The sequence below is a fragment of the Brassica oleracea genome, chromosome C1 (genome assembly GCF_000695525.1).
Source record: "Brassica oleracea var. oleracea cultivar TO1000 chromosome C1, BOL, whole genome shotgun sequence".
NCBI classification, from domain to species: Eukaryota; Viridiplantae; Streptophyta; class Magnoliopsida; order Brassicales; family Brassicaceae; genus Brassica; species Brassica oleracea.
The window spans coordinates 2,379,806-2,399,153 of record NC_027748.1 but is presented as its reverse complement, the minus strand read 5'-3'; the positions used below and the strand labels follow the sequence as shown (position 1 = coordinate 2,399,153).

At 36.5% G+C, this 19,348-nt stretch overlaps 4 protein-coding genes across 4 annotated transcripts; all 4 read right to left on the bottom strand.

Moving 5' to 3' along the window:
• Nucleotides 1–3,794: 3,794 nt before the first annotated feature.
• On the bottom strand, nucleotides 3,795–7,146 carry LOC106309597 (glucan endo-1,3-beta-glucosidase 7). The gene is made up of 6 exons (XM_013746657.1): nucleotides 7,042–7,146; nucleotides 6,645–6,940; nucleotides 6,167–6,535; nucleotides 4,999–5,346; nucleotides 4,400–4,661; nucleotides 3,795–4,202 (listed from the first exon to the last, which is right to left on the bottom strand). The coding sequence occupies exons 1-6, from the start codon at nucleotides 7,100–7,102 to the stop codon at nucleotides 4,021–4,023; spliced, it is 1,518 nt and encodes a 505-aa protein (XP_013602111.1). The 5' UTR covers nucleotides 7,103–7,146; the 3' UTR covers nucleotides 3,795–4,020.
• A 1,980-nt stretch (nucleotides 7,147–9,126) lies between these two features.
• Nucleotides 9,127–12,293, bottom strand: LOC106305842 (cyclase-associated protein 1). Its single transcript, XM_013742243.1, has 10 exons — nucleotides 11,921–12,293; nucleotides 11,659–11,827; nucleotides 11,499–11,563; nucleotides 10,801–11,098; nucleotides 10,553–10,700; nucleotides 10,348–10,457; nucleotides 10,204–10,259; nucleotides 10,058–10,114; nucleotides 9,745–9,888; nucleotides 9,127–9,541 (listed from the first exon to the last, which is right to left on the bottom strand). The coding sequence occupies exons 1-10, from the start codon at nucleotides 12,227–12,229 to the stop codon at nucleotides 9,455–9,457; spliced, it is 1,443 nt and encodes a 480-aa protein (XP_013597697.1). The 5' UTR covers nucleotides 12,230–12,293; the 3' UTR covers nucleotides 9,127–9,454.
• A 2,248-nt stretch (nucleotides 12,294–14,541) lies between these two features.
• LOC106305861 (probable receptor-like serine/threonine-protein kinase At4g34500) lies at nucleotides 14,542–15,334 on the bottom strand. Its single transcript, XM_013742266.1, has 3 exons — nucleotides 15,209–15,334; nucleotides 14,918–15,130; nucleotides 14,542–14,835 (listed from the first exon to the last, which is right to left on the bottom strand). Exons 1-3 carry the CDS (start codon nucleotides 15,305–15,307, stop codon nucleotides 14,764–14,766), a joined length of 384 nt encoding a protein of 127 aa, XP_013597720.1. The 5' UTR covers nucleotides 15,308–15,334; the 3' UTR covers nucleotides 14,542–14,763.
• A 312-nt stretch (nucleotides 15,335–15,646) lies between these two features.
• Nucleotides 15,647–18,678, bottom strand: LOC106305852 (probable receptor-like serine/threonine-protein kinase At4g34500). The gene is made up of 7 exons (XM_013742253.1): nucleotides 17,992–18,678; nucleotides 16,985–17,089; nucleotides 16,770–16,892; nucleotides 16,516–16,686; nucleotides 16,314–16,443; nucleotides 16,023–16,235; nucleotides 15,647–15,940 (listed from the first exon to the last, which is right to left on the bottom strand). Exons 1-7 carry the CDS (start codon nucleotides 18,525–18,527, stop codon nucleotides 15,869–15,871), a joined length of 1,350 nt encoding a protein of 449 aa, XP_013597707.1. The 5' UTR covers nucleotides 18,528–18,678; the 3' UTR covers nucleotides 15,647–15,868.
• Between the last annotated feature and the right edge of the window lie 670 nt (nucleotides 18,679–19,348).

The window sequence follows — 19,348 nt, the reverse complement described above, 5'->3', positions numbered from 1 at the left end:
TCCTAATTTTAATAGATTCAGAATCATATGAAAATGGAAAGAAAGTCTTGGCATGTGGAAAATAGTCGTTACCGACTACAATAATCTAATTTTTTTAATTATAGAATGTCCATAATCTATATATATATATATATAAATATTTGATTCCCTATTGTTGCGACACTTCATCAATTCGTTGAACCTGAGCATGCCACGTGTCCCATCCCCTCAAACGCAGCGCTTCGTTAAGTTGGAAATCTTGGTGTTTTGGGCTTATCGTTACAAGTCTATTTCCAAAAGTTAGTTTGATACATAAATTATGGGCTTTTTAGTTTAACTCCAAATGTTTGACACTATTTTCAAATTGACCCACTTTAAATTTCACACCAAAGCTCAAAATTGATTTCTTTCTCCACCGACTGATTTTCTATGGAAAGGCTACGCCATTGTGGTGTCGAGTACTGTTCAACCCACCTATTTTGAAGATTGGTCGCCGTTACAGTGTACGTTTGCATTCAGTCAACCTCTGTAAAAATGAAGCCACCGTAATGTCGATTGATGTTCAACGCACCATATCTGAAGATCTGGCGCTGTTACGGTAAACGAATTCATTTAAACAACCTCATTAACACTCTAATTAACGCCACTGACCCATTCCTCCCACTATGTATCGTTCAATACACTTCCCTGTCCTTCCATGTTATGAATCTTCACCTATAAATATGGGAGTTTCTTTTGTTGAAATTCATCACTTTCTTCCTCTCAATCACTATAATCCTCACCCACCCAGAAACAACTATGGAAACCTTCTCCCTTCAGCTCGCGGACTTGAAAGCCGGACTTTGTAGCAACACTGTCGAAGTCCCTTTTACTAAGATTTTGGGACCCCCCCCCGCCCCCCTCCGGTGATGTGAAGAAAAGCGGCGGGCTTATAGGGTTCGACATGCTACTTTTCGATTTAAAGGTAATTCCGGTGATCAAACACTCTTATTACTTTCAGACTTAAAACTTATTTCATATCTTTGATGCTGATTCGATCGTCTTTTTATTTTAGCATCCGTAACTATGTTAAGATCAGTAATTTTAAGCGATTATTGGCTTTAGAATATAGGTGTACCCTAAGTTACTTTGTAATGAATATGTTGCTGCTACATTCACTGTATTATTTATACTACTCCTTTACGAGTAGAGCTTTCAAAGATGGTAACCTCTCTGATCCTTCTTTCCATCTGAATATTGGGCTTGCTTCTAAGACGATTTTGACGTCGGTTCTGCGTTTTTGGGAGGCAGAACGTCAAAAAAAGTGGATAAAAAAAAGTGGAGAACTCATGGGGTTTGACTTACTCTTGATCAATGAAAAGGTACACATTTATTTTCTTCTTCTTTACTGCTCACAGAAATAATCTCTTTTTTCTTTGTAAAAACACAAAAATAGGCTTGACCAACTTCTCTAAGCTTTTTACTGACAGTCGATGCTGCTATAAGGTTCCATCTTTGTCGATTGTAATAATCTGTTTGTGAGGATGCTGATTCCACCCGTGACGGGAAGAAATAAAAGAGAGAGCCTCTATGGTGGCTCTGTTCTTTAGCAGATCATGACGTTGTTCCCTGCTTCGTAAGGAATTTCCTGAATTATTTCTGAATTGTACATATATGACTTGACTTTTTCTAGCTTTTGTTCCAGAAACAGAGAGCATATTATAGGTGTTATTACTTATTAACAATATTTATATTTGTTATCATATAAATAAAGATGAATTATAGAGTTACCCTCTCTTCAAAAATGTTCAATTATAATTTATAAAATTATATCAATACCTTTAAAAATGTTAGAAGATATATTGAATTGTTTACGTACATGATTTTTAGTAGGTGATGTCAAGCAAATTGGATTGAGTAAGTTTTGCCGTTTTGGTGTTATACAATTAAAAAAGATTGAAAAATTTAATACCTCAATATAATGATATATTTAATTATTTCATTAATTATTTTATACTTAAAATTAAATCTGCTTATTAAATAAATTTGAAACAGCCTTTTCATCACAAATCCTAACAACTAATAAATCAAATAAATATATATTTCTAATATTTTCAAATAAGAATTTAATTTTTAAATAAATATAAATTCAATAACAAACGTTTTCATCATCTACATCTTCTACGTGTATGCTAAATCATTATAATATCCAATTTAAATAAATGAACTATGTATATATGTATAATTAAAATATATAAATATCTAATTAAAAAAAGACATAATTTTATTCAACAATAAACTACAATCAATATAGTCAATATATAATATTTTTACTATGTATAATAAAATTGTTGTAAGGATTATATTTTATAAGTTAGCCAGTAATATTGATTTCAAAATTATATCAATTATTTTTATCTATAACAAACATGTATGTGTATAAATAGCAATGTAAGTTTTATATTATCTATTTATCTTAAAAAATGTTTAGTTATAGTGAATAATTTATTTTCTTTTATATCATGTATATCATTAGTTTTTTTTTAAAATGTATAAAAATAATTTAATTCATTAAAAATATATAACTAAGAGCGGAAATAATTTTACTCTACTAACTCGAGTCTACTGTAATTATGTTTTTAAAATGTATCGTAAAACAAATAATTAAAATTATTTTAATAAATTTATGAATGTAAATGCTACTTTTAGTTAAAATGAATCAAATATTAAAATAAATTTGTACTATTAGTTTATCTATATATATATATGAAAGAGTGTTGCTTCACTCTCATGAAGTTTCGTCTTCAATTCGCTCAACCTCAGCGCGACACCTATTATATAACACCAAAACAGTGCGCTTCATTAAGTGAATGGCGATGGGATGGGCTACTGAATTTGTGTGGGCTTTAGGCTTAGCTTGATGAACCCGCCCCATGGCGAGCAGTCCTAATTCTCTCTGCGCCGTCGATTCGATTGTTAGGGTTCTTCCCATTCTATGATCTCTGCCATTCGATGAATTTAGTTACTGAAGTCGGCGTGGTGATTTTGTACGTAGGTTTTCAGTCGCGCCTTTTGATATGTTTTCCATCAAGCGAAACGAACCCAGTTACAAATTCCTCGCATTAAACATCCTCTTATCTCTTTGTGGCCTTCTCTTCTCTGAAACGGTGTTCCTGCGAGCATAAAAATATGTGTTACCGAGGCCAAACCCAATATGAAAATTGGTTTCTTGAGCCATGAGTTTGAGGGCTTCACTGCTTGAGCTTCGATAATGACGGGTTGGCTAGCGATAACCGGTTCGTCCGAAGCTAACACCAAAAGCAACAAAGAAACAGATGAGAAGAGGATAGCTTGCAAGGCTACTCGCGAAGGAAGTGACTTTATGGATTTGTCTTCGATCTGTAGAGATGATTGAATGATCTGGTGGTTTTTAAAAGAGAAAGGAAAGGAGGGTTATGTGATTTTGGATGTGGGAGATGAGATTATGATGTAGATCCGAAGAAAAGTGGAGACCATAGAGAACTTGAAGCTGTGGACTCCTCTGCTTCTTCTTCTTTGTGTGAGAGAGAGATATTAATGAATCACCTAACCGTAATGCAAACTTTACTTCTATCTTAAGATACTTCAAATAAGTTTATAGGTGTTCAGTCTGCAGCTAATGAAAGTTGAGCTGAGTACTAAATATACATGCCCACAAACTTAAAATCCCAAATTAGAGAATCCCATAATTAACCAACAAATTATGGATTATTAATTATAAAAAAATACAATACGAAAATCCACATACACATCAAAATACACTGCTTTTGCAAACTCTAATATTATTTGAGACCATAAACGTCAAAATACACTGCTTTTGCAAAAACGAACATAAAACACACACAATGAGACTATACAACTATATAGATCACATGTAAACCAAATCTTGAGCGTAGCGCGGACCGGCCCTAGTTATTTTATATAGCTTTGATTACAGGACTCATACGAAGGAGGGAGGGAGAAAACAAGAAGTGAGAGTAGTTAATTTAACTACCCCAAGAAGCTAATTATGCCCATTACATATTAATTAACATGGAAGATTAGGGACACAACAAAGATGAGTAGAAAAGATAGAGAAGAATAAACTTTTGGTTCAACTGCTCCATTCTGTTTACTCTCTAATTTGTCTGAGCTCACATATTTGTTCATTACTCCTGTACTTCCTGCTCCTCCTCCACCTCCAGGATAGACACATCTGTTATAACCTATATAAATTCAAATTCAAGATATGCAAAACCAATTAGGATATAAGCATTAATTTTCATATTGTTCAAGGGAGCAAGTTTGATATATACTCAAAATGACATTAATGTTGTGTCTTTCATATAGTATTATTTTCAGACCAATCCTAATGCAGTTCAGTGATGTAGTCTTTGTTATAGGATGTGAGAAAAAAACTTACTAGGGTTCTGGGAGGTTAGTGTTGCGGTCTGAGAGAAATCACAGTCCGTAGGCTTTTTAGGAGACTTTTGGAAATACATATTCATGGCAAAAGCTGCATGTGAAGCCACATTGTTTGGCTCGAAACAAGCTCCTCCTGGTTGTATCGGCCCACAGTCTATTCCTTGTCCGCACGCCCAATCCAAGCTCGCTTGCAACTGCTGATCCGTCGCACCATTCCTCGGTACACACCACCCCGTCGACGTCACTTTGCCTGATGGCGTCTGATTCAATGATACAAAACATAACCTCCTAATTTAAGATACTTTACTCCAAATAATAACCACGACTTCTATTTACTTAAATGAAAATTTCTGCTAATGTAAACACAAATGTCGAATAATCAGAGCCTAAATCATTTTTGCGTTAGGAGTAAATGATATATAATAATTTTGGCCTTTACATGTTAAGTTGTAATTACTATTTTCCAAATAAAACCATAGCTTTTGCTACTGTAAACAAAATTCTGTTCTTTTGTTAAATGTAAACACAAAGCGTATAATTCAGTAATTAGGAGCCTAAATGATTTGGGAACTGGGATTAAGATTAAAACTATCTAACCTGACCACTACTGTTGCTGCTACTACCGCTACTCTTGGCAAGGCCTGCATCATAGGCCATGGAAAGGTCGGTTTTGAAAAGCCCAAAGGCACGTTCCGAAGATGGTCCAGGCTTTAGATTCTCGTCATAGAGTGCGAAGATGTAAGTGTCCACGGACTTCCCAGGCATGAGAGGTGTGCCAACCATTGACTTTAGATGAGCTATTAAGTTTCCGTTGTATGCTTTAGCATTATCCACGCTCGGTCCAACTTCGTTTGGGTCTCCTCGTGAAGGCCATCCTGTTTCCGCCACCACGATCTCCACCTTCTCGAATCCCATCGATTTCAAAGCCGAGTGAACCGCATCTACCTGCGAACGATGAAACATAGAGACAGTAACGTGTGTTGCAAGTAACGACGAATTTTTATGCTACTATGTAAGAAGTCCTAAACACGTAATATATGACCTGAAGAGACATTTCTCGCCTATTTTTTTAAGCTATTTTATTATTATTTTTCTCAGCACTCCTTACGTGGAATTGATGATGACTGATGCAACCAAATGTTTCACGAAACATCTAAAATAAGTAAACAACTAGTGGGAATCCAGCCTGTCAGACAAATCAGTAAACGGCTGACAACGAGTGTTTCCCTAAAGAAGATAATTATTACAACACATGAACAAGAATTAACGTTTTTCAATATTACAAAACCAAATCAGATGTTTTCTAAAAAAAATTGCGTTGAAGTAACTAAGAAAGTGTAGACTGAGAGTGAGACACATACGGCTCGCATGGACCCGTATCATCCAAAGTGAACAACTGTCTTTTGTACTAACGTACAATAAGAATATAGATTCTTTCTAAGTTGTAAAGTAGTGACAGAATAAGTTCCTTTCTACAATCTAGTGCAAAGAAAATCATATACAAAATAAATATATATTTAAAACCAAAAGTTCAAACTATATATTCTTTGACATGAATACTTGCTAAATTATCATCTTGTAGTGTCACAAAAGGAAATTACTTGAAAGTTGAAACTAACCGACCTAGTTAAACTATGCTTTGACGTCTAGCTAAATCATTAGCTAATTTTGCGTAAGATTAAATTAGCCACCAGACACACAATTAAACTGATTAGTTTCAGACAAGACTCGTAAAAGCGTGTGGCCCCAACTGTAATAAATTTACCTGAGCATCGAACATGTTCATGTACTTGATTCCGGTGTTACCGTCAACTCGACCCGGATTAGGCTGGAAGAGGCAAAACGCAAGCGTTTCGGGTCTCGTGTCATCTCGATAAGCGAAGAACGGGTACGGGTTAATAGTGAAAGGCGAACCAGTGTCGCTTAGGAACTGTAGAATCCCCTTTAAACCGGCTTGAGAACCGGGCGCAAACGAACCGGAAGATGGCGGGTCCGAGCTGCCAAGCACCGTCATCGAGTGCACCGTCGACACCTTGATTTTCCCGCCGAGCGACGTCGCCTCGAGTGCTTTTTGGACGTTTTGCATCGCCGGGAGTAGCTGGTTCACTAGATTCGGATCCCCCGACATCAGCACCTGCAACGAACCGGTTAACCGGATCACTAGATTTTTTTTTTTTGTAACTTAACCGGTTAAGATTTTGTAAAATTAAATTAATTTTTTTATAAATTAGAGTAGACCGGACCTCGTTGCCGATGGTGATGAGGATGATTTTGGAGGCGGGGTAAAAAGGGAGGACGTTGGAGTTGATCCATTGGGAGGCGGCGTTAGGATCGGCGGCGAGGGAAGGAATGTCTCCGTTACCGGCGCCGATGACGATGCCGATACCGGTTCCGGCCAAAGCTTTGATGATGGCGGGATCGGCGCCGTAGAGCCTCACTTTCTCGATAGAAGAGGACTTGAGGAGCTTGACGGTTTCCGAAGGCGGAGGGAGGTTGTCGGCGACTTGGCCGATGTTAACTCCGATGAATGGGTCTGCATCTGTTGTGTAAACATAGAAAGAAAATTAAGGTTAGATTGAATAAGAAGAAGAGTGAGGAATGGAGGGTAAAAGCTACGTCGTATTGGAGAAGGATACTTACGTGAGGAAGGGAAGTGAGAGAGGAAGATGAGGAGGAGAGAGAAGTAGATGGAGATAGCCATGATGGTGAGGAAGGATGAGACAGAGATTCTGTGAGTTTTTATAAGTTGATTAAAAAAAAGAGGTTTTTTTTTTACTGTAACGGTTACGTTGTAGAGAGAGACGAGTTTCCAAGAAAGACACGTCTGTGCTCGTTTTTCCACAGTCCACGTGTTGACTTGTGTTACTGTCTGAAGTGTAAGTCTTCGGTCTTGGTCTACTATTTTGTAATATTATAAGACCATTCCGGTAAGAACTTGTTTTGCAAGATAAGTTTTGAAAGAAAGCTTTTCTTTGTCTATATTATTATCAAAATAAACTTTTGAAATCGCAAATTATTGACTTTTGAGATCAATGTATGCACAAGTATCTTTCGACAAAGGTTTTACTGTCCAAAAGAAGGTTCGGGATCGTGAATCCGATTTAAAGTGTCCGAGAGCATCTTCAAAAGAATTTTTTTTTTTTTTTTGTCACGAACTTCAAAAGAAATTCTAAAACTTCAAGTTTTTCCACAGTCCACGTGTTGGACTTGTGTTACTGTCTGAAGTGTAAGTCTTCGGTCTTGGTCTACTATTTTGTAATATTATAAGACCATTCCGGTAAGAACTTGTTTTGCAAGATAAGTTTTGAAAGAAAGCTTTTCTTTGTTTATATTATTATCAAAATAAACTTTTGAGATCAATGTATGCAAGTATCTTTCAACAAAGGTTTCACTGTCCCAAAAGAAGGTTCTTGATCGTGAATCAGATTTAAAATGTTTAAGAGCATTTCCAAAAGAAACTCTATAATTTCAAATATAAAGTTTTTTTGCTCTCTAATAAAAAAATTTCGAAACTTTAAATTTAGAGTTTTAAGAAGTAAAACTTCATATTTGAAGTTTCACTACTCAAAACTCTAAATTTGAAGTTTCATTTTTTTATTTGCATTTTAGTCCTTATAATTAATTATACATCACATATATATGATTCTTAAGTATTTTTTTCGTTCATAGTTTTAATCTTTAAAACTTTTATATATTTTAAATATTTCAAATTTATTTTTATAAATTAAAATTTTACACATAAAAGTTTTTTTTTAAAATCAAAATAAGATTTATAATATTTTAAAAGTAGAATTAGACAACAAAAATATTACAAAAGAAACTTAATAAATTTTTTTTAAGAAGATATATACATGAAGACATAATTATTACACAAATTTAAATATTACAACAAACACTAATAGTCTAGTAAATTTTCTCCGGGACTTCTAAAATATTGTCCAAACAAATTTTGTATAACCGAAAATATAGCATTAATAAAATAATTGTATGTAATAATGTAGTATTTTTCTTGTAGTTTAATATTTAATTATGTATTTCTATTTATACTTTTATATTTTAGTGTAAGATTTTATTAATTAATATTACTATAATATTTTATATATTTGCTAGTTATCTACAAAAGTTTTATGGATTTATATTAATTATGACAAATACAAAGAGCATAGTGTAAATTACAAATAATTTTAAAGTTAAATTTAAAGTATTGATTTTAGAGAAAAACACCTTGAAACTTCAAATATAGAGTTTGTAAAACTCTATAATAGAGAATATTTTTTTGAGATACTCTAAAAAACGTCGTAAAAATTGATCAAAGTAGGTAACATGTAGGGCTCATAGGGCTCAGAAGTAGAAAAGAATGGTTGTGACATTTATTAATATCTCGCAATTTAAGAGGATGAGGATGCTAAGTTTCGTGTTTATGTAGCTTGATAAATGTATATAGGTTTTTATCTCATAAAACGCGGATGACATGATTCCCCCTTTTCCATGCTACTTCCCAGCATAAGTGTTACTTACGCCCATTCTTTACGTTTCAACCCCACCACAACTAATAATTTCAAACTTTTAGTGATTTCACAATTTTTCAACTCAATTATTGTATCCGACTGTTCTGTTAGGTTAGCTAAAGCTTCTATTCGCATTTTGAAATCATTTGAGACTTTTCCTCAAGATTTTTAACCAACGCTCGCATAATTTCCAAAACAAAACGACCAAGAAGGTTGATAATACATTAAAAAATTGCATATTCCAAGAGTAGGACCACAGCTTTTTCTATCCAAGATTTGTTCACATTTCATCAGCAATAACTCCGAAAAAGTATGAGCGCACCAAAAAAAAAAAAGAAGGAAAAGCCCAAATCCAATCCAATCCAAAACCCTCCAAAGACGAACAAAAGAGAAGATGATCGAGATGACAACAAACAAACAAAAGAACCTCCAATCCCAAAAAAATTTAGAGACAGAACCACAAACAAACAGATTCTGAGGAAAACAAGTTAAAACAAGACCTGATATTTAAGCAAAATCCAGACTGAACAGAGATCCCCCTTAACTTAGGCACCTGAGTGCGAGACCGGTGTCGTCTCGAACTTCCCTTCGGTGAACACATGGTTGTATTGTTGCGGCAGTGCATGTTCAACCTACAATATTGTGATAAAACCACTATGAGAATGATTCCTTCAGTGAACAATGTCCTCTCACTAGCATATACTCGAGTCGCTTGGTTCAATGACTTTTGAGTTTTGGTATCTCCCAAAGTAACTAAACTATAGAAACATTTCGTTGTACGAAGAATACAAGGAATCAAAAGACTTTCATTGTTACAAAGAGAGGAAAGCCATACCCAATCTCCATCAGGGGAAGTACCAGGGACCATTACATTGATCTCACTCGACTTGGCTGTTGTTATAGCTGTCTCTAATGAGTCTTGGTTTAGGTATAACTGACAGCCAGTTGTGTTGTCCACAGAAACTGTGGGAGCTGAACCCTGCAATAACCACATATGACGTAAAAGACAAAAGGAAGAGCATCAGTGTCTCGAAAAAAAACTGCAGACATTATAGGGCTACATCATAAGATTGTTAAGCAAAAGCGATTGTCCTTATAAAGATATATTTTCCGGCTATTAGAAAAGCTATAGATGATAGAAAACAAACCTGACATTGTACTTCTACGTTGGTGCAATTCACTATCTCAAATGCAGCAACAACATCCTATACAGACATGTTACATTTTACATGATTAGGAATCACATAAATTTATACTGTTGGAATGTAAGAGGAAACAGTATTATTCCACTAACCGTGAAGACAACACCCATTTTGGTGCATTTGTCAATGGTGATGTTATTGACTTTTCCTACAGATTATAGAACAAAAGTAAAGGACTCAATTTTTTTTAGCAGATATTTAACTTCTAGGCTGAACTTGGAATGGCGCAAACTTACCTTGTATCTGCAATACAGAATCTTTGCAACCAAATACATACACAGACTGTCTGGCATCACAATCGCTGATAATCAAGTCCTTCTTTCCAATTTGGTTCTCAACAGCCCACCTAATATGATCCAGTAGAAGCCAACAACCATATTAAAGTATATCTACCATAGTTTTGTATTTGCACCATATAAGTTATTTGTTAGAAAAACCCACTTGCGACCCATTTGAAGCTCCAGTTTCGGTGGTCCAGTTTTCGAAAAGGCTGGTTTAGTTGCACGAGTTTCCTTCTCAATGGAACTCACTGCTCCGGATCTATCAGCACGGTTCTTTGTCTTCATATCATCTGTCACTTTTCTAAGACCTAGAAGGCAAAGAACAGGAATAATAAACTAATTTTGAATCACATTCCAAACAGAGATTGCGCCAGAAAACATGAAGACATATACAACGTAACAACATACCTGAGGTCACAGCACCAGAGCTGAGCTGCTGGAAAACAGCAGACATCCCTTGTTTCTGGTTGGACGAAGATGATGGCTTGGAAGATTCAGAACTGAAAACCGGTGCTGGGGGAGGAGCAGGAGCACCAGGTGGACCCTTGGCAGGAGGAGCACTAGCAGGTTTCCCTGATGCATTCCATATAGGTCCCAAGGCGTAATGACTTTTCACATAATCCCTCAAACCAGGCAAGTAAAGTTCCTTCAAGGCTTTAGCCCATTCCACATGGTTCGCATCTTTGTTACGGTACTCCACCAAAACCTAAAATAAGAACATATAGATCACATAATCAACACAGTACAAAGAGCATCAAAACAATAATTTAAGGCTTATGCAATCTGAATAAGCAATTGTTTTCCCAAAGCTTTTAACAATTTCAGCTGACTTATTGATTTTTCTGTACCACAAAAAGCTTCTTTTTTTTTCTAATTATACGAGGTTATCCTGGCCCCCACAGAAGTGGATCCAGACTAGCTTCGTCTTAGCAGCCTACGTTTTCAGCGAAAACCCGCGTGTCGGTCCCCCGTCCCTAGGGATGCCGAAATGTTAATTCCCAGTAGCCGGGACTCGAACCCTCGTGGCTTCACCGTATTATGGCTAGGCATTAAACTACATAAGGAAGATATGAAATCATATAAATAGTTTGAAGATTAGCTATCACCTTATTGTTGTAGAACTCAGCCATCTGCCAACTTTCTTCCACGTGAGCGATTGGCATGCTCATACCTTGCAGGGCGAAAAGCAAAATTACATCACAATCAATCATTTCCGGTGAAGATCATCAAAAAAATATTGAACTCCAACAAAATGTCTCTGCTTACCACAATCTTTCCCGGTGAAAGCAATCCAAGCCAATGCAGATAGACTATCAGACGCAGCCTTCAGGTGATTGAAGAAATCAGACCTCCTTCCCTGAGTCATCGCGTCAGCTTTCATCGTAACATCATTCAACGGCTTGAGAAATCCAGCTAACCCAGCCATGTCAGGCTTCTGCTCTCACATCAAAACCAAATCCAAAAGATCAAAAACCAATCCAATCCAAAACGCACGAAAGCGAAGTTATCATTCATCGATTACACGTACCTGAGTTTGCTTGATGCGAACGAGCAGATCCTTCTGCGTTGCGAACGCTTCGGCGACGATCTTCGTCACGTCTAGAACAGGTCCGCCGATCTTCTCCGCCGCGCTCAGAGCCCTGCCAACGCACTGCGAAATCAGATCTTCGTAGGCCAGGATCGACGGATCGGAGGACGCGGCGGCATCGGTTCCGGCGCCGGCGGCGGAGAAATCTCCTCCGCGGGAAAGAGTAGTAACTCCTCCTCCTCCGGTGCTTGAGATCCCCTCGAGCCTCGTAACCGCAGCTTCCAGGCGCTTGATCAAACTCTCCTCCATCTTCGCTTAACAAACAGAGTTCGCTCAGATCTAGATGAAAATCGAATTAAAGTGGATTTGATTTTTGCCTTTTGGTGATGGAGAAGTCAGGAGAATATGTGATGCCACGTGGCGACTTTTGGATAATTTTACCAATCGAAGTTAGTGGAGTGGTCGTGGATTGTCGGATCTCGATAGCTGGTATGTTTGCTTGACCCGAAATCAATTCGGTTATCAGATTTTTGCCCTGTTCTAAAAATCGGGCACCTAGCCGTCTAGGCGCTACGCGTCACTCTTCCGCCCCGATTTATATCAAATCAGTTAAAAAAAACGGATATCCGATTTTCTCCGCCTAGACCGCCTAAATGACCGTCTACCCGCTTCTAGGCGGCCACCTAATCTATTTTTTATTATTATTTTTTATTATTTTTAATAATATTTTTTTTTATTTATTTGATCTAAAATTTTATAAATATCATTTATATTCATAATTTTGATGAAAATTACACTATATTAAGTTTATATATTATGTTTGTGTGTTTTATACAATTTTAAACATGAAAATGTATTAATGTTATACACAATTAAAGATTAACATATTTTATAACATAGTAAACAGTCTAAAAATTCCGCTCCGTATAATTTTCGATTAATCTCCGATTTTCTCTTTAGGCGCTAGGCCCAAACTGACCGCCCGACTAGCGCCTAGCGCGTTCCCGAACGGGAGATTTTTCTAATCGGACCGAACTAAACCACAATAATTACGGTTTAAGATACAGTTCAACTTTAAACTCTTAGACCAGCTCCATCGGGGTCTAGAGTTTCAAGCAAAAGGAAAAAATAAATGAAAAAGGGGGAAAAAAGAAAGAACCGGATCTTTAAATGGGCTTTGTAGGATTGGTAAGGAATCCTAACGTGGCAGTCTCCTATTCGCCCACCCCTTAATGTCTCTCTCCTTGGCCTCACGAAATCAGTCGGTTTCTTCCTCCTCCATTCTCTGTTGATTGATTTTGGAAACGACGAGTGGTTTCAGAGATGTTTATTCGTCGAGTGGGTCTGTGAATGTGATGATCGGAGTATCACCACCAGCTGAAGAAGGAGACGACAACTCCGCTGCCGCCGCTCTATCGTCGGAGGATTCTTATTCTCCCAACAAGTCAGTGAGAGTAGCAGAGCTCGACTTAGCTCTGGGTCTTAGCATTGGTAGGAATCACTCAAAGGTTCGGTCTTTTTTTCATCTTTGGCTTCCTCGTCTTCTTCTCTGACGAGGACTTTATATGTATATGATTTGTCTCAGATTTGATTTTTTTTAGACCTCTTTGTATGGTGAGATTGAATTAATAAAATCATATAGATAGATAATATGCAATGTTTTGATTTATACTTGTGATCACATTTTTAATGTTGCAATATGTCTTTTGGTAATGGGGTTATAAACAGAGTTTTCCACACACATTTTTCTGTAACAACAAGTCAGTTCTTTAATTCCATTTTTATTTTTTTACTTTCGTGGTGGATCGTTCTGATTGATCAAATTTGTAGGATGCAAGGTAATTAGTGGAATCAAACGTCATTTTCCTTGCTTGTTTTCTTCAGGTAATTAGTGGAATCAATCAGTGATCAAGCTGTGGGCTGGAGCCAGGGAACCCACTCTCTGTCAGAAACGGATTCACCATCATCAAAGCATCCCTGTTTCATTTCATTTGGGAAGAGGTTAGTATACTTTTCTTTTAAGAGAATGTAGGTATCGATTAGGTTTGGAATTAAATGGAATTTAGTGTTATGGTTTGTGTTAGTTGCGGTAAAGAGATTGGCATTAGTTTGAGTTGCAGTGAAGTGATTGCCATTAGTTTGTATCGTGTCTGAGTTAATGCTTTGTCGAGTCTGTAACATTGTGATCTTTCTCATTAAGTTTTATATGAAATTGTTTTGTCTTCTATGTAATAACATTGTGATCTTTCTCACTGTCTGCTCATGTTTCATATCTTTCATAATGTATCGAGTGGTGAGTCACCATAGAGTTCATATCTTTAACATATCTTTCATCTTTCTTAGAAAATGTTTTGTACAACTAAAAAAAAAAAAAATTTAAGAACCTCAATGAGGTTCTTCCATTGGAGGATAAAAAAATTAATTAGTCTAACAAGTGTTTTTAACTGTACAAATCACCAAAAAAACTACTAATTTATTCATGAGAGCCCATTAGAGTCTCTTACCAATAGACTTGCTCTTATTAATCTGAATACCTAAACAATTTACAATTTGGTTTTGTTTGCTCACTGGTTCGATATAATCTTTAGGTCTACTTGTCTTCAATTCTTCATGTGGCCAAGAAAAGCAAAAGATAAGAAATGCTCTATGGTGTTCACCATGTGTCCATGTATAATACATATATGATATATATTTACATATAACAAGCCTTAGAACTTGAACTCCACTCTCATGTATCTAATTTCACTTTTGCTTTCAACTCGAATCAATCTAAGCAATACTCAAATATAGAATATAGAATAAACGTGGAAACATCTATCAATATGGTTGTGTAGCCAATAGCATCAACTCTCGAGTGGTCTCCCAGAAACACCGTGATGATGAGCATTCTTGTTTGTCTGGACTGATCTGTGTTCCTGTGATAAATAAGAGGAAATAAACATACAAATCTCAATAAACATGTTAGAGAGGTAATCTCTTTTAGCTTTTGACACTTACAGGACGGAAAGGGAAATCGTCAGCTTCAAGCATGTGAATGATTTGTCCCATCTTTGGACGTTTGCTAGCATCAAGGTCTATGCAACGCAAACATACAAGCAACGCTCTTTTCAAAGCTCTTGGATGAGGATGTGGATTCTTGATTTTAGGGTCTATGATTTCTTCTCCACGCCTGCTTGCAACCATTCCTTTGAACCAATCCACTAAGTTCATCTGAAATTTTTTTTCACAAATAAACAAACAGTTACATATTATGTTCTTCTGAGGAAAAAAATGTTAGTATGAGCTTACCTCTCCAGGTGGTCTAGAATAATCGACTGGGCTCCTTCCTGTTATAATCTCCATGAGCAGAACACCGAAACTGTAGACATCACTACACTCATTAAGCATGCCCGTACTTGCATACTCCGGTGAAACATATCTGCACGAGCAAAATTTACAAGTTCAGTAACTTCTTGTAAGCACAACTAAAAAAAAAAAAAATTTAAGAACCTCAATGAGGTTCTTCCATTGGAGGATAAAAAAATTAATTAGTCTAACAAGTGTTTTTAACTGTACAAATCACCAAAAAAACTACTAATTTATTCATGAGAGCCCATTAGAGTCTCTTACCAATAGACTTGCTCTTATTAATCTGAATACCTAAACAATTTACAATTTGGTTTTGTTTGCTCACTGGTTCGATATAATCTTTAGGTCTACTTGTCTTCAATTCTTCATGTGGCCAAGAAAAGCAAAAGATAAGAAATGCTCTATGGTGTTCACCATGTGTCCATGTATAATACATATATGATATATATTTACATATAACAAGCCTTAGAACTTGAACTCCACTCTCATGTATCTAATTTCACTTTTGCTTTCAACTCGAATCAATCTAAGCAATACTCAAATATAGAATATAGAATAAACGTGGAAACATCTATCAATATGGTTGTGTAGCCAATAGCATCAACTCTCGAGTGGTCTCCCAGAAACACCGTGATGATGAGCATTCTTGTTTGTCTGGACTGATCTGTGTTCCTGTGATAAATAAGAGGAAATAAACATACAAATCTCAATAAACATGTTAGAGAGGTAATCTCTTTTAGCTTTTGACACTTACAGGACGGAAAGGGAAATCGTCAGCTTCAAGCATGTGAATGATTTGTCCCATCTTTGGACGTTTGCTAGCATCAAGGTCTATGCAACGCAAACATACAAGCAACGCTCTTTTCAAAGCTCTTGGATGAGGATGTGGATTCTTGATTTTAGGGTCTATGATTTCTTCTCCACGCCTGCTTGCAACCATTCCTTTGAACCAATCCACTAAGTTCATCTGAAATTTTTTTTCACAAATAAACAAACAGTTACATATTATGTTCTTCTGAGGAAAAAAATGTTAGTATGAGCTTACCTCTCCAGGTGGTCTAGAATAATCGACTGGGCTCCTTCCTGTTATAATCTCCATGAGCAGAACACCGAAACTGTAGACATCACTACACTCATTAAGCATGCCCGTACTTGCATACTCCGGTGAAACATATCTGCACGAGCAAAATTTACAAGTTCAGTAACTTCTTGTAAGCTTAAAGATGTCAAGAAATCAATTTGCTCACCCAAAAGTTCCCATCACACGAGTTGTCACATAACTCGTTTCAGATCCTAATAACTTGGCCAAACCGAAATCAGACACCTTCGGGTTCCACTTCTTATCGAGCAAGATGTTACTAGACTTCACATCACGGTGCACAACCTTCGGTTCAAGCCCTTCATGTAAATAGGCTAATCTGTTCATCAAAAGCCAAGGTTTAATAAAAATGCCAATCGATAGCTAGAATATGTATTGACAAGAAGAAGAAACTGCACGCACCCTTTAGCTGTTCCAATGGCAATCTTCATCCGAATATCCCATGTGAGAGGACTCACTGGACCTACATCACCATGCAGCCACTGCTCCAAGTTTCCGTTATCAATATATTCATACACAAGCATCCTAATCAAGAAAAAAGAAATAAACTTAAGTTTTGTTATAACAAAAATTAATTCGAGTTTACTAATTTATTTTGAATTTGTTTTTTAGGCAACCTTTGAGCAGTGTCGGCACAATAACCCATCAGACCAACCAAGTTCTTATGTCTTACTTTCCCAATTGCTTCCACCTCAACTTTAAACTCTTTCTCTGCCTGACCCCTGAAGAAAACAATGTTTTACCATCATTTGCCAATATTATTTTTTACTTTGAACAGCCATTTACCAGATTCATTTATTATATCTAAATCTCAGCTTGTTGACAAAACAAATACAATGAGAGTAAAAAAGAAGATAGGTGGTTGTGCTGCAAAACCAACAACCTGACTCTGCCAAACCTAACAACCAATATAAATAGATTTCTACAATCTTGCTACCTAAATAGAAGATTTATCCATATTTTATTAATTATAAAATAAGTTGGAACAATGAAGTGACCAAACACAGAAAGCAAACTTAGCAGATTCTTTTCAGGCTATTTGATTCACTGGTATCTCATTTTCCAGCTAGTTTTATATACTAGTAAGACCATCTCATCACCTAAAGGTAAACAACTAAAACAAAAGAGAAGATAAAGACCAAAAACAAAAGGAAAAGATTAAAGAAAAAATTAATAGAGAATAAAGAACAAAGCACAACTAATTAAATAATTAGTGTTTACTTTTGTTTAGTTTCACTAAACATTACCTAGAAAACAGCAATATACAGTTCAATGGTAGCAAAAGAATGTCGATAATGCTTACAACTTAATAATTTCATTTGATATATTAAAGTCAAAATCTCAAATAACTAATGCGGAGAAAATGTGTTTTTTCTAAACAAAACACTTGTCGGAAGAAAATATAAAATAATATTTTCAAAAGCTTATTAAATCAAAGTACCGATGGAGCCTTGACCCCAGAATTACGGAGTCCGTGAAACGGAGTAAATGAGAATTGTCAGAACAAGCAATAATATTTAATACATACTCGAATAAAGATCTAAATTTTTCAAATAAATCTAATTTATCAACAAAATGATCTAATCTAATCTGAAGATTAGTAACAACATTTTCGAAAACTTACTTGTTGTTAAGTAGATTCTTTACTGCAGCGACCGAACCGTCGGGAAAATCAGCTCTATAAACGACGCCGTATCCTCCTTCTCCGATCACGTTCTCATCGGAGAAGCCACGCGTCGCAATCTCCAGATCTTTCAAGCAGTACCATCTTCCCCATCCCATCACCTCGGAACCTACGTCGCCGCCGCTCGAAGCCACCGACATATCATCGAACCCGCCGCTCGCTTCCTTGCTCGTCGCTTCGGCGACCACAACGACTTCGTTTTCGATTTTCCTCATCGACTCGTCGCAGTTCAGATACTTTCCGACCGTCTTGATCTCCGTTGTCTCCTTAGAGACCAGAGGGATGGATCCGGAGCTGTGTTTCACGCGCATTCTACGCGCGCGTGAGACTCGATTCAGGCAGACGAAGAGGAAGATCAAGAGCGAGATCAGCAGTAGGAAGACGGAACATATCGCGACGACTAAGTAGAGGTTTAGGCCGAAGATGGTGGATTTAGTCGAGAACTTGTGGGAACCCGAGTCGCTAGAACCAGACATGGCGAGAATGGGTCTTGTTATTAGAATTGTTTTCTGGAAGAAGAAATAAAAAAAGAAAGAACGTTGGGGGCAGAAGAGGATAGCTTTCACGAAAACGTTGCAAAGTGATTTAGACAAGACGACCGCAACGGGTAGTAAAAGCGAGTGTTCTATTAAGACATGGGATTATCGTTTTATTACGAGAATGCCACACGACTATGCGTAAGCTAAATATCTCGACGCTCAAGGAGTATACGTAACAAAATACAGTACGCGAGTGTTTTACAACTTACGCATGTAATATTTGTTTATTTGTCTTTCGTATTTGTTTTTCGTAACACTGTAATCTTTATTCGTATTTTAATAGCTGGATTCCATTAAATCGTTAATTGTACGCCGTTCCTAATCAAAATCGATTAATTAATGTTTTAGAGTTATAATGTTTGGTGCTCCGACCTATATTATTGGACAATAATACCAGTATTTTTTCTTAGGGATCTTAAAAGAATAGAGCTGTTTTTAAATATACTTTCGTGAAGTATCTCGAGAAAAGATAAGCCCATTTCCCAAGAATGAAAAATGTTATATCTCGTTGTAATGGGCCGAGTCCATGCAATATAATAATAAACTGCAGAACAAAATTTGTGTGTCAACGAAAGAATTGGGCCTAACCCAAGCCCATTTTCACGTAATGAAGATTCCTTTTGTTTCCTAAATCGATATGCAAGCTTGAAATTTGAACTGGTACTTTCGTAACAAGAAAGCAATGTTGATCCCTGATTTGTTGTGTTAGGATTGGTGGATCCGCGGTTCTGCTCTCGAACAAGTGAGCCCAGTAAAAT

What these genes read in the sequence shown, in the direction of transcription:
- LOC106309597 (XM_013746657.1), bottom strand. Translation starts at nt 7,102, where the DNA reads ATGGCTATCTCCATCTACTTCTCTCTCCTCCTCATCTTCCTCTCTCAC. An exon ending in TCATCACCATCGGCAACGAG is followed by an intron (nt 6,536 to 6,644) that starts GTCCGGTCTACT and finishes GGTTCGTTGCAG; the next exon opens with GTGCTGATGTCGGGGGATCC. An exon ending in GCAGCAACAGTAGTGGTCAG is followed by an intron (nt 4,662 to 4,998) that starts GTTAGATAGTTT and finishes TCATTGAATCAG; the next exon opens with ACGCCATCAGGCAAAGTGAC.
- LOC106305842 (XM_013742243.1), bottom strand. Translation starts at nt 12,229, where the DNA reads ATGGAGGAGAGTTTGATCAAGCGCCTGGAAGCTGCGGTTACGAGGCTC. An exon ending in CTGAGTTCTACAACAATAAG is followed by an intron (nt 11,099 to 11,498) that starts GTGATAGCTAAT and finishes TTCTTATTTTAG; the next exon opens with GTTTTGGTGGAGTACCGTAA. An exon ending in CTCTGGTGCTGTGACCTCAG is followed by an intron (nt 10,701 to 10,800) that starts GTATGTTGTTAC and finishes TTTGCCTTCTAG; the next exon opens with GTCTTAGAAAAGTGACAGAT.
- LOC106305861 (XM_013742266.1), bottom strand. Translation starts at nt 15,307, where the DNA reads ATGCTTAATGAGTGTAGTGATGTCTACAGTTTCGGTGTTCTGCTCATG. An exon ending in ATTCTAGACCACCTGGAGAG is followed by an intron (nt 15,131 to 15,208) that starts GTAAGCTCATAC and finishes AAAAAATTTCAG; the next exon opens with ATGAACTTAGTGGATTGGTT. An exon ending in ACGATTTCCCTTTCCGTCCT is followed by an intron (nt 14,836 to 14,917) that starts GTAAGTGTCAAA and finishes TATTTATCACAG; the next exon opens with GAACACAGATCAGTCCAGAC.
- LOC106305852 (XM_013742253.1), bottom strand. Translation starts at nt 18,527, where the DNA reads ATGTCTGGTTCTAGCGACTCGGGTTCCCACAAGTTCTCGACTAAATCC. An exon ending in TGTGCCGACACTGCTCAAAG is followed by an intron (nt 16,893 to 16,984) that starts GTTGCCTAAAAA and finishes TTTCTTGATTAG; the next exon opens with GATGCTTGTGTATGAATATA. An exon ending in ATTCTAGACCACCTGGAGAG is followed by an intron (nt 16,236 to 16,313) that starts GTAAGCTCATAC and finishes AAAAAATTTCAG; the next exon opens with ATGAACTTAGTGGATTGGTT.